Source organism: Electrophorus electricus, chromosome 7 (assembly GCF_013358815.1).
Source record: "Electrophorus electricus isolate fEleEle1 chromosome 7, fEleEle1.pri, whole genome shotgun sequence".
Classification (NCBI taxonomy): Eukaryota; Metazoa; Chordata; class Actinopteri; order Gymnotiformes; family Gymnotidae; genus Electrophorus; species Electrophorus electricus.
The window spans coordinates 14753852-14767299 of NC_049541.1; the positions used below are offsets into that span (position 1 = coordinate 14753852).

The following is a 13448-nucleotide window of genomic DNA, read 5'->3' on the forward strand; positions in this document are numbered from 1 at the left end:
CCCTCACCTGCCAGTGAGAGCAGGTAGTGCTATGGGCAGACCTCTCTGGACCCGACCTCAGCCAAATGAGCTTGGCTTCCCATCCCTTGCCATGCCTGAGGCTACACTCTCTTTACTCTCGGTGCCCCAAACTCTTCCAATCTGTAGTGCGCCGCCGCCGGAGATGGATTTCGTGCAGGAGCTCCCAGGTCACGAGGGTGGGCTCTAATAAAACGCGTCTCGTGGGCTTCCGGCATCAGCTGTGAGCCGGTGATTTAAGGCCGCTGGGCTGCTCGGGAGAAAATCGATGGCTGCCTGAGTCACCCTGTCCTCAGACGGAGGACAAGTCACCCACCTCCCTCCCTCCGTCACCCCCTGTGTGTCCTCCCGATCCTGTCCTCCTCTTTTTCTGCTTGCTCGTCTTCTGTCCTACCATGCTTTTCCTCCAGTGTGCAGAACATTCCAGTGGGTCGTACCCTGAGAAGAAGAGGAGAGAGAGAGAGAGAGAGAGAGAGAGAGAGTAAAGAAGTAAGACGCCATGGGATGAACTCATCTACTCAGTAGCTCATAATATGTACAAAAGCTTGGCCTGGATTGCAGATGAGAACTAGACACTCAGGGCTCTCACAGGAGTGTGGGTGAATCATCCAACAGTTTATCTTCTTCTCCACAGCTGCATACCAGGAGACACCCCATAAGCCTTGGCTGTGAGGTTGGGTCAGTGGACGGGTTTGTGTTAAGGCCGCCCAAAGTGGCCCACTTTGGATAGCTTTCGCAAACTGATGATAAATGATTTGGCTTGTTCTTGGAATCCTTCCTAGGTAAAAGAAAGCACAAAAAAGGCTCCAGTGTTACGTGTCGTGGTCCCTTTTTCCATGTGGCTAGTCCGGAGAGACCCCATTACCGTAGCCCTGTCACTTTATCAAATGCTATGCTGACATTTTGGTCAGCCCTGCCACCTTAATGGCATTTAAAGAGATCGGGACTTGGGTCCCCTCTACGCCCCAAAGGGAGGCTGGGTGTGCATGCCTGTGCGTGTCTGGCAGCACTGTTCTGCTGATTGCAGTGCACCGTAGGCTGTTGGGTGCGCTGCGCTGAAACTGACAGATCGCTAATTACAGTAAAAGCAGGCAGGAGTGATTGGCTCAGCCCAGGTGACTGTCAAGACTGGTGTAGTGACTAAAGGATGAGTGAGAGAGAGAGAGAGAGAGAGAGAGAGAGAGAGAGAGAGAGAGAGAGAGAGAGAGAGAGAGAGAGAGAGAAAGAGTCAGTGAGCCCTTGTTTCCTGTGGGATTTCCTTTAGGAGAGGCTTGTCTCCTTGCATTAGGAGCCTGAGCAGCTGTGCTGATGGACTGAGTGGATCCTCTGCCACCAGATGCCACAGAAGCATCCAGCCAACTCCCATCCACCTCCATGCCCTCTCCTTCTCTCTCCCTTTATCTCAGCATCTGTTCATTTGTCCGTTGTCTTTCTCATTATTTGTTATTCCTCTCTCAAAGTCAAGTGGTAGGCTCCAGTGGATGCAGTAAACAAGCCTAGCAGGTCATGATGTCCCTGCCAAGGGAAACTGTCTTTGACTAGAGGAGACAAGGACATTTAATTCTCTACAACAATGAAAATTATGGTAGTGTCCACTTTTGTAACATGTAGAATATCCAGCCAATGAAAATGAATTAGCATTGAGGGCATTTCACCCAGATACTGTCTGATATTTCTGCTCTAACTGTTGAACATACGTATACACCGTATGTCATGCGATATGCTGGTGTGCTGCTATACTGTGGCAGCCAGCATGAACTCAGGTGTCTTCACATGCACCCACAAAAATGAAAGAGACAGGCCAGAGAATGAAGTGAGATACTTAAGTTAGACTACTGTATGTATGTGTGTGTGTGTGTGTGTGTGTGTGTGTGTGTGTGTGTGTGTGTGTGTGTGTGTGTGTGCGTGCGTGCATGCGTGTGTGTGTATGAGAGAGAGAGAGAGAGAGAGAGAGAGAGAGCGAGAGAGAGAGAGAGAGAGAGAGAGAGAGAGAGAGAGAGAGAGAGTTTGTCCTCACAAGCTCTGGATGTTCACTAATGATGCATGAGTGCTCAGCCTCCAGGGACATTCAGATAACCCAGATTCTGAAGGGGTACATGAGGGAAATTAGGAGAAACAAGCATCCCTCTGTGCATATAGGTGTGTCCGCACATCCGTCTGTGTGTATGTGTGTGTTTGCACGTGAAAGAAAGAGCAGAGTAGTATGCTCTGCCATCATGTGACCAGTATGTTTCTGCAAGAGCACCATCCTCTGCAAACTGCACTCACTTAGAAGGGCAGCTTCATGTAGTACAGTCTTGCTCATAGACATCGGTGTATTTGTGCAGCTTGCCCTACTAGATGTGTTGGCTTACATGGAGCCTGGTCATTAGGGGCATATAACTGTTTGATCAAACTCATTCTGTCAGGGTGGCCCCTTTTAGCGCTGTGTCGACACGAACACCTGTGTAATAAGTAGCATTATACTGCCATCTGCCGGCAGCATATCGGAAACTACATCGGAGATACGTTTCTCGTCTTATTAGGCCGGTAGCGTACCGATATTCTCTCACCCCTGATCGTCTTCATCTCACAACAGTTTTGCCTTTGGCGGTTTTTATTACCCTGCATTCCAAATATACAAAATCCCATTAAACATTCCACACATACTACAGAAAGCACGTTATTTATTGAAGTCTGAACAGGAACCACGCCTATTTCCAATCTGGACCTCCAGCTTTGATTATACTGATGAAGTTATTTCAGCAGATGATCAAACAAATCCAGTCAGTTAAAGCATTTGACTCTACTGTTTAAATACACAAATGGAGAACGCTCTATACAAAAAAAAAAAGCTCAAATATTTCAATTTTTTGTCTGACAAGAAAAAAGTCTGTACAGTTAAGTTCTCAGAGCAAAAAATATCTCTCACATGATGCGAGTCATATGGCTTTATATATTTAAAAAAAAAACAACTCTCGTTCGTGGGAGGGGTATCAGGAATAGAGAGGATCATGCCTAGAGTCAGATCCCTATCACATTTCTCCACTGTCACTGGAGCTCCAAATAGCAACGCCCCGTGAGACCAGACTCATGGGCCAGCTTATGCAACCTCATTAACCCAGTCAAAGGTACGTGGCTGCCAGCTCCCTGGGATGTAGTAGTGGTCGGCAAGGCCTGGGAGTATGCTGAGAATGAAAGCACTCTTTAGGGTACTATGGTATGGTATGCAGCTGTTACATGTGCTGCTGGAAAGGTTCTGAAGGAAACTGTCTCCTATAAACACAGGTTCACAGGTTCTGATCTCCTCATGGTGCCCCAAAGAAGTAAGATGAAGTAATCGAGATGTACAGAATCAAACATCACCAGTCTTTCAGAGGGCACTGCTGCTAAAATATTTAAATGAAAATATTTAAATGAAAAGTTTTCCGCTTATGGGCTAGGGTTTAGTGTTTATCAGGTACAAACAATGCTTTATGATTCTTCCCAAAACATCTACTTAAAGGACTCACAAAGTGCAGCTTATTTGAAGTATGTAGGAGTGTGAATGCATATTTAGATAGATAAAGGAATTACTAATGCTTGTGCAATGTGGCCCAATTCAAGTTAAAATGTATGAGCCCTGCTGAGGACACATGTCAGCGCAGGCTGTAAGTCCCTGTACAGTCCTGGCCGAATCCCTGTTATGGTAGAACTCCTCTGGAAAAGAGATCTAGCATCTGGTAATATCTATGGGCTACAGACTTTAAGCAGCCACTGACTGGATTTGCGACCAAGTACTGAATATGATAATTTTGTTTAAGATTATGTTAATTTGTTGAATCACTTATTTTCTCTGCAAATTGGAGGATAAATATGTTCCTGTATGATTCTTTTTAACCATTACCCCATACTTTATTAGAAATACATACATTGCACTAACTGGCACACCTGTCTTTCAGATTCATTTTGTATTTATTACAACAGACTTTAGTATACCTGTTGAGATGCACAATTTGCCAGCCACTTTCTTTACTAGTCAGTTTCTGATCAAAGGACTGCTGCTGATTGGATATTATTTGTGTGGCAGACATTCTCAACTCAGCAGTTACACTGATATGCTAGTGGCAGATTAGTAGGTGTTGTTCTGGTATATCAGGCACAGGAGTGTTGGAGTCTTCACACAAATCAATGTGTGACATGCTGGTTTGAGAGTGGTCTACCCAGAGTGATATATATATATATATATATATATATATATATATATATATATATATATATATATATATATATATATATATATATTTATTTATTTATTTTTTTCCCCTTTTCTTGGTCTACCCTGGTTTAGTAATCTAATCAAGTTAAGAATAATTAGAGTGCTTAATCAGTAAATTGGAGGGAGTCTGCCTGAGTCTTTTGCAACTGCCTCTTTGGAATCTAGTCAGCCCCTGAAAGGTCACAGCCATGACAGAAGAGAATCAAGGGGTTCAGTGTCACTCAGTAAAGAGCTTTATCACCCACTTCCCCCACTCCCCCACCTATACACTGCCCTTTATGCTCACAGACATGAACCTTGAGCTCTTCAAACACTCATATCATTCGAGACATGTGAGTAACAAATTCCATGTCCACACATTTCATGTCCATATCCCTGTATGTATGTATGTATGTATATATATATATAGCACTCTTACACTCTTCTGTGGATATGTAGCAGAGACATTCCTGGCACAGGGAACTTAAGCCCCGCCTTTTGTATGTGGCTCCGTCTCTGGTTCTGTGTGTGAGATACGTACATGAGAGATCAGACTTCCCTCGGCATGTGTTCTCTCCCTGTGATGCTCTGCTCCCCGGGGTTGGAGTCTGGGGATAGTCACATGGCGTATGTTGCAGGAAATGTCACGTCCATCACAGTGCGTCCAAACTCGTAGCAGGTGTTCCATGAGGTCAGAACCCATGTGCAAGCCACCAGTGCACTACTGTGTCCAGACTCGCATAGTCAAGGGTTCAATGTGTTCTGTGGCCTAAATATATACCAAAATAGCTATGCAGACCTGGGACATGAAAGTACACATTAGTGTTATGCAGTACTAAAAGAAATGAGCACATAGTCTATGCTAACACAATATTTTGCAGATCATAAGTTAGTTTGTGGATTTCAGCAGAGCTCCAAACAGTACAATGTGAATATTGGTAGCACAGTGTAGTTTTGGGCCTGGAAGACCTCTCCTGGCCCAAGGACAGAGCTTCTGTCTGCCTGCAAGCCCACGCTCAGCACATCCCTGCCACAGGATTGGAGACAAAGACGTCCTACAAGTTGACAGATATTTAGCTTTGCAATATGAGTTTTCTTTTCACTTTATATGAATGCATGTAAGTTTTATGTTGCATTTGTTGCACAGACACCAGCTAGCAGTTTTGGATAACTGGCTACATAGCAGATTTATTTGGGAAGCAAAGCACGACAGCAACACAGACATGCTGAAGCTTCATAGTTCACTGTAAATAGATGACAAATGCAGTCAGCTATTACCACATGGGCCATACCTTACATATTCAGTAAAAGGAGCTGTCATCTTATTCATTTTACCTTGGGCTCTGACCCTCTCTTTGACCTTCAGACCTGGATTGTAATTCACTGACATACTCACTCACTCATGTTTAACATAATTCGCCACAAGGGCGAATTGTTAGCACTGAAATAGCTTTGGTGCTTCAACACTGTGTATCCTTGTCTTTCTGGAGAAGACACTGGTGAAAATCTGAGTCATTTGCATTGGACACAAGTCAGATTGCTTTGGACACGAGTTAAAATGTTTCCACAAATGACTGGTACCTGTTTCCTGTATTTTTCAGAATCAGGGGCTATATGATTGTTTTTGACTTTAAGTAACACAGCTGCTGTATGGGCAGACTAATTATGTGGTGTTACACAACCCAGGGAGACATTGTTATTCTGTACCACCACCTGAGGTCATTACCACGATGTGAAGATCCCGTGTAACGAATGCGGACCATCCTTAGTGTAATAAAAACCTTAAGAGTCTGCTCATGACAAGCAAGAAGTATTTATGTGAATTAGACATCATTAGATGTATTAAATGTAAAGATGTTTATGGGAGTATTTTACTTAAGAAACAAACACAACTGAACTATCCAGGTTTCTCAATGTATATGCTAGAAGGCACAGCAATGGTGTCCTTTTCACAGTAAATGTTAAATTTACCATCCTATGTATTTTATAAACAGTGTATTACTGTGTAGATTGTATGTTTTTTAGGGGTAAAATATGCCAACACAAACAAAGATGTATTCCAAAGGCATATTACCTTGGTTTCATCAAATATAGGCTGTGTCATTTTCAAATGTTATAAGCCTGCGAGTATAGCAGGCTATGTTTCTGTAGCTCCAACTAATCCTACTAATGAATAAAACACACTAAAAAGGAAAAAAAAATGACATTTTATAAATCTGATACAGTTAATCAATGTTGGGCCCTTAAAATGCTTTACTTGACTGAGTGATTCACACTTTTGACTTTTAATTGTCAGTCCACACTGTCTGCTGCTACTACCTGCTTTTTCATGCCCTGCCCACACCACCAGCACACAGACAACAGATAGATGGCCAGGCAGACTGGCAGGTTGTGCAGATAAGCAGTTATGAGGATCACAACCAAAGCGGCATACACTAGAGCCCTGGATACAAAGCCCAAGGAGCAGAATACCAGGAGGATCTTGCCCACCGAGGATGCAGCTGTCCTGGGAGACAGGGCAGCTCGCTCCCTCTCACCTTCTGACTCCAGCTGGTCCTGAGTTTCCCTGTGCCTCATAGTCTCACCAGAGCACTCAAAGCACTGGTTAGAGGCAGGGAGGAGCAATGGGTCACTCTCACTGGCGGATTCCATCCTGCCGAAAGGCCCAGAGAGGCCACAGGTGGCGCGACTCGTCAGGGCCAGAGGGGGTTCATGGGTGGCTGTGGTGGTGCTGCTGCAAGGCTCCTCCCCCAAGAGAGAATCTGTGCAGACATTCCCCTCCCTCTCCCTCCCATGGGTACGCTCAGCTGCCGCGCAGTAAGCCTGACTCTCTGCCATTGTATTTGAACTTTCACAATTCCAATCAGCTGCCTCTATCTCTACAGACGGCGATTCAGGCCTCTCGCTTGTGTCAGTCAGGCTGTCTTTTATGGGGTCAACATACACTGCCTCCTCTTCTCCCTGGGGCTTGAAAGCTTCCAGGTCAAGACATTCAGTCCGGGTGTCGAATTCCTCTTTTTCAAACACACCTCTCTCACTCACCGAGACCACCAATGCCTCTGTGGTTTGTACTCGCGGGTCTGTGGGTTCTTTATTCTCTGCATGCTTTCTTCTTTCTAGTGCTTCTGAGGGGACTTCTGAATGCTTGCTCCGAGTTTTCTCTTTTAATGGTGCCGTGTTATTATTTTCTTCCCTGATATGCTCTTTTTCCTGCTTGGGTTCTCGCTCTTCACTTGTGTGCTGTCTTTGGAAAGTGGCCCCTCCCTCAGCATATCTGCCTGGGAATAGCATGTCCCTGACCCCTACAAATGCCAGGCCATCGTCGGCCCCTCTGTGCACATCTCTTTTCACCTTTTCCTCTCTGGCCACCTCTGGTGAGACTCCGCCTTCTGCTTTAAAATTCTCAAGCCCTGTGCCACCTTCAGTTCGGGCTGTCTCTCTGGGTTTGGTTGCGAGCAGGGACACATCTTCACCGAAAGTCGTCTCCCAGGATGGGTGACTGTTACTCACCAAGCCCCACTGCTCCTGCGCTGTTTCCGATTCCTGGCCAATGCTCCTTTTGGAGGCGAGTGCTGGTTTTGCGGTGCACTCGTAATCCAACACCCCATCTCTCACATATTTGGAGCTGTCTGACCACTCGGCTGTGCGATCAGACTCTTGACTTTCCACTGCTCCAAACAGACCGCTCTGGCTGCCTGTCAGCATGCTCTCCTGGGCATCTCTGGTTGCTCTGCAGCTAGACGGCGCCTCATCCCCTGGAGCGGACGGGTCGTGTTCTGTGTGCGATGGAAACGGGCCGGTGCAAAGCGAACCCTCTTGTCCCAGTGCAGAAGTGCGGTCATCTGAACGATCCATCCCATTGAGGAAAGCCTCCCAGGCATCAGCACATGACACAGTTGAGCCGTCTTCCAATAGCTGCTCCTCACAGACGTTGGGGCTTTCTCTGACTCCGATCTCAGAAACATCTGCGTGGTCTGGAGGTGTTGTATGTTTGCTCTGGAGGTAGGACCGGATGGGTGCCGGGTCCCCGTTCTGCTCCTTGTTGCTGGACACTTGGATCTCATTAGAGGCTTGTGGCTTCACTGGAGCACTGAGCTGGGGTGCAGGCAGTGTCACATTTAACCCTGCTTCTGTGGCCTTGCTGGGGCTAGCCTGGTCCAGTTGGCCTGCTCTATCATTTTGTGAGAAGTGTTCCTGCATCTGTGCCAACCGTGATGCCTTCCGCCTGCTCCGTCTTTCCGCCTGCCAATCACATAGTCACAAAACCACATTCCCAATTACATTTAATTACATATAACCTCTTTATTTCTCCTTTAACTACCTACCTTTTAATTAGTTGTATATTAGTTACTGAATAATTTACAGTAGTTACTTTATTATGCCTTAAGATTAGTAGCTACCAATAACCTAATAACTAATGGAGTTTAATCTAGAGGTTAGTCTAAACAGAAATACCATGTAGTTGCATTTTTTTTTTTTGTTACTGCACACTGTACTGACTCATCAATTCACACCTGCCAGTGTTTACATGTGCATGTCCTGCCCTGGTCGGCAGCTCTAATAGCTTTGCGTGTGACCGGTCTTACAGGACATGTGGTGTGTTCCTCGGCGTCATGTTGCTGCCCCGTCCTGGTCATGTGCGCTCTACATTTGAAGCTGACACATTCTGCATGCCACCCTAATCCCAGCCACTCTGACCCAAGAAACAATGTGCTTCCACTCACCAGAGTGCTCTTGCTCTAGAAATGCTGCATGAAGGCAATTTGTGCGACATTTGGGCATCACCTTCTTTTAAAACCGAACTATACCATATCTGCTATAGCATAAAGAATGACTGACAGACAGTGTAATTCAAGCTGTTAAAAAAAGCAAAAAGTAATTGAAAAACATCTTGAGTTAAAGTTTCTGCTTTTGAAAGAGTATACAAAAATTATTTGGTGTTATATTATCAGCTTACCATAGCCAACCACATGGCAATTATTTCCCTCAGTGGTTGAGCTGGGTATAAACAATGTAAATTCAAACTAATTAAAAAAACCATCAAATCTCAAATTAAAGCTCAAATTAAAACTCAAATATATAAAAACAACTCTAGTGTCAGAGTTTTTGATCACAGGATCCCAAGGTGTACAGTCATTTAAAAGGAACCCATTCTTGGTGGAAGAAACCTAACCAAGTACAATAGTAGCTACAGGATACATTTCCAACCCCCACTGCTATGTGTTAACCTTCCCTTTAACCTGTGTCTATGTTCTATAGCGCAGTCCTGATGGAGAACTGATTGACCTTACCAAAGCTTTGCGGGTTTCCTCTGGGGCCTCACTTGGGCAGCTCTCGGGTTCATGCTGCGTTTTCCGTCCCTCTCTGTCTATAGGCCTGAGTGACTCTGGTTCTGTGAAGCAAACAGCTCCTGTCATGCCTAGACTGGAAACAGAACCAAAGCTGGCGCTTGCATAGCCTCTCTGGCCAAGACACCCACCTGAGGGCTCGTTGCTCACGTCTGTGGACTTCAGCTCAACACAGTTCCACTTCCTGTAAACATGCGGAGTGGAAACGATACAGTGTGCTTCAGTCATCTCCAAACACAACTGGCAATGACAAGTCACGGCATTGCATACAATGCACCAAAACATTTGGACTGACATACATTTATGTGTTTAAGCATAGTTTAGTCTAATTTGACATGAGATGTTTTGGTGCTCAAAACTTTATTTTATTGTGTGATAATGACAAAAGGTGAAGTTATTACTCTTTTCATTGCACTTTTGGGTGCAATGGTTCCAGAGGCAGTATTTACCCAACAGCCTTTAAGCAGCTCTTCTTCCACTTGTGATTGTTTTCTTCTGTCTCCTTTTCTCTCTCTCCTTTCTCTCTCAAATCCCTCTCTTCTCTGCATTGACACAACAGCACATAGTTTGCACCTCCATTGTTGGCCCAAAAGGTCCCGGTTGAGGACTCATAGCGGAGGCAGAACTCCACCCATGCCCCCTCGGCCCGGAAGGGAGGCATCAGCGTGAACCTGAAGGAGAAGCGGTCCGTCTCCCCATCACTGGATCCGGGCACGTATTCAGCCAGCAAGTCAAAGTGGCTGCCCCATCCGTCCAGGGTGATGCGCACGTACACGGATTTGTGGTAGGAGAGGTTGAGCACGCGCACAACACCGCGGATGGTGGTGGTGTTGGGCAGGAATTCCACGCTCTCCACCTCCAGCTTGTTCTGCCGCAGGCGGGCAACCAGCTCCTCATTGGATGATGGAACAGCGAAAAGGCGGAACAGGCGGTAACGCTTTCCATCCGGTGATCCCACCTGCAGCAGGCCTGGTGGGCTGCCTGAGTCGGCGCCGGTGTCAAACTCTTTGACGGAGACCAGGTCGAGGCCAAAAGCGTCGGCAAATGACACCTTCCTGCGGGTGGCATACGCCGGCGGCAGCTCGGCTTCTGACTCCTCTGACTCGTCGCTGGAGCTCCTCGACGGAGTCTTGGGCTCCTGGTTTCCATGCACCTCCTTCTCATCCTCTTCCTCACCTTCATCCCACAGCTGGGGGCCAAGGGCTGGGGGCTTGGTGCGGCGAGAGGCAACAGATGGTCTGGGCTCTTCTGCAGACATCCCTAAGCAGTGTGTGAGGCAGGGACAGAGAGGAGCAGCTCCAGTGCACTGAAACCCCACACGGTGTGACTGAATGCACCGACTCAGGTTGCAGCTAACATTGTACCGTGAGCAGAACATTAAAAATAGCTCCTGTTACCCATGAGCCATGCTAGTCTGCCCTCTGTGGACACCAACCTGTTGCAGCATGTGCTGCAGTCTGGCCTTGCTGGATAAGTCTGGATAAGGCATTTATGGGATGCAATTTTCATTCATATCAGTTTTTATTTGCTGTTATGTAAGTTTATTCAGTGAAAGAAATATAGACAAAAGCGTGTAGCCATTTTATTTGCTTATACATGCAGTCAATGCCTGTGTTCTTGAGCACACAAGCAGTTTAGGTTTAAATATATAAATGTGATGTCATGTGATACTGAATCGGTTTCAGCATCTCTAGTGTTTACTTGGGATTGAGATTTTTTCTCTCTGATCTGTGTTTTGTAAGGCATCTCAGCCCACTGATCTAAGACTACTGTATTAATTTTTTTTTCTGATACCCTTGGCAGGTTTTCTGACACAGCCTCTTGACTTCTGTTGTTTTTGATGTTCTTAGCAAATGTGTATACCAACTGAATTTAAATCAAGGGCCTCTTTCTTGAAGAAGGACTAACCTGAGATTAAAATTACTTTTCAAAGGAAAATCACAAACGAACCCCACTCCGAGATTAAACCTGTTAACTATGGAAAACCCGTAACGCTTGGTAATATTTCACAGCGACCACAAGGCGGCAGTGTGTGATCACATTTACGCGTCATAGCGCTTCAACACTTACGTGGGTCCAACTCTAATATTAAACCAGGAGGTGGCAGCAAGACTCGACTCTCTGAGGCTCATAAGACTTGCGCGTTCTGTGATTTTCAAATCTTTATTTTCTTATAATTCGACATGCAGTTGCTCTTTAGTAGTGATGTAAGGGACAAAAAGGGCTAGGGTTATATCTATATTATACCCAGTATTTTAGGAAGAATGAAAATACATTTACATTCATTATTTTCAAAATGTAGAATATTTGATTACTCTGTTAAAGGATGAACGCAAAATTGTTGATACAAGCAAATACACTACAGGGATCTGTTTTTCTTCTTCCTCAGTTTGTATTTAGTCTATGGTTAAATCATAGATAACGACTTGCGGGATATTTGGTGTCAAAAAGCTCAAACGCACGACATTCCCTGTAAATACAATTAAGTCTGTCATTTTTAACAGTGTTCTGCCCGTGCCATTAGTCCATTTTAAGTAACTTCAGACTGTCCCCCACCCCCCCCAACCACCCAAATTTATTTTGTTTGAATATTAAAAATAAATAAAATAACCGCAATCGTGAACAACCTCTTTTTAAAAATTATCTAGCCATTGGCTTATACATTTCTGTTTAGGTGCGAAATAAAAGTATGCCATACTGACTGTTGTACCGAATGATATATGGAACTGACATGATTTGCCGCCATATTTGTCATTAAGAATAACATGTGAAAATACTGCACTCAAACGTCCAAAAGCCTGGGCTGTTTAGTAGTCTACTTTATCTGACTTCATGAGCACACTATTCTGAATTATTTAGATCAACTTATCATGCCAGTCAACACTGCAATATCAGAGACTTAACCCGCAATTAGTTGGGTTATTGGTCTCGTTTGAAAACTTTTTTTTTTAAACACAAACGTCATTGAATAGCTATTTTATGGCAATAAAGAATCTACTGTAATACAATTACAGATTGCATGCAGTGTCCAAAACTGAAATTCTATTATGAGATGCCCTTAACATTTTACAAGTTATTCTCTAATCAGTAATTTGTTCTGAATGCCTTTATAGTACATCACAACAATAATTTTTGCAAGTGGTGCATGATCGTTGCTTACGTTTAGGTGCTTGGGAACGTTGTATGACTTTTTACAAGTGTTAGTCATGTATGAATTTTATTAGACAAAGTTAAAATTCAAAAATAAACACAGGTAAGGAAAATCAAGTAACAGCATTTCAGTTTACTAAAAAAGGGAGAGAGAGAGAGAGAGAGAGAGAGAGAGAGAGAGAGAGAGAGAGAGAGAGAGAGAGAGAGAGAGAGAGTTTGACTATAACAGGCCCAAATGTTTTTTCCCCCAGCGCTCATTCTTTTGTGGTCAACACAATCGTTGCTCTGCAGCGTGCTATCATAGACACCCATTTTTCTTGTCAAGTAATGATGTTTAAGGTTTCAGGTGCACAAAAAACCCCAATAGTCCAAATGCAACTTCTGATAAGTTTTTTTGTTTACATAGCAGGTGGACATGACGTCACATGGGGTCGCAGTACTCAAAAAAATAACAATATCCAACTCCCCGCAAGTGCCTCCCCTGGGGCTGCATTCTAATAAGCTAGTCCCAAATACTTCGCGGAGCGCATCTTGATGTATTGAATCGTAATGCAAAAAACAAGCTACTGCTTCGCATTGCGCGTCATGCGGGAGCATTGTAACGGGAGTCAGTGTACTGCTGTTTCTGTTGCATTAGTAATAACAGCAGCACGCTGACGGAAGACGGGCGCGCGAGGTAGCGCGAGGCAGCGCGTGCATCTCCGAGCGGAGGAATA

At 44.8% G+C, this 13448-nt stretch overlaps 1 protein-coding gene across 4 annotated transcripts; it reads right to left on the reverse strand.

The window, feature by feature from the left end:
* Positions 1 to 724: 724 nt before the first annotated feature.
* Positions 725 to 10894, reverse strand: ppp1r3aa (protein phosphatase 1, regulatory subunit 3Aa). Of its 4 annotated transcripts, XR_003411289.2 has the most exons (6): positions 10032 to 10894; positions 9714 to 9766; positions 9526 to 9626; positions 6772 to 8476; positions 4776 to 5033; positions 725 to 796 (listed from the first exon to the last, which is right to left on the reverse strand). XR_003411289.2 is itself a non-coding variant. In XM_027019780.2 (5 exons), exons 1-5 carry the CDS (start codon positions 10838 to 10840, stop codon positions 4987 to 4989), a joined length of 2715 nt encoding a protein of 904 aa, XP_026875581.2. In that variant the 5' UTR covers positions 10841 to 10894; the 3' UTR covers positions 4526 to 4986. The 4 variants fall into 4 exon arrangements, 3 of the variants coding, with proteins under 3 accessions (XP_026875581.2, XP_026875580.2, XP_026875579.2); XM_027019780.2 differs by lacking the exon at positions 725 to 796 and having other exon boundaries at positions 4526 to 5033; XM_027019779.2 differs by lacking the exons at positions 725 to 796; positions 4776 to 5033 and adding an exon at positions 5043 to 5289.
* Positions 10895 to 13448: the final 2554 nt, after the last annotated feature.

Coding starts and splice junctions, on each gene's coding strand:
- ppp1r3aa (XM_027019778.2), bottom strand. CDS start 10,840: ATGTCTGCAGAAGAGCCCAGACCATCTGTTGCCTCTCGCCGCACCAAG. Junction 9,767..10,031: donor AGCTGCTTAAAGGCTGTTGG/GTAAATACTGCC, acceptor GCATGTTTACAG/GAAGTGGAACTGTGTTGAGC. Junction 8,477..9,525: donor AGGAAACCCGCAAAGCTTTG/GTAAGGTCAATC, acceptor TGTGATTGGCAG/GCGGAAAGACGGAGCAGGCG.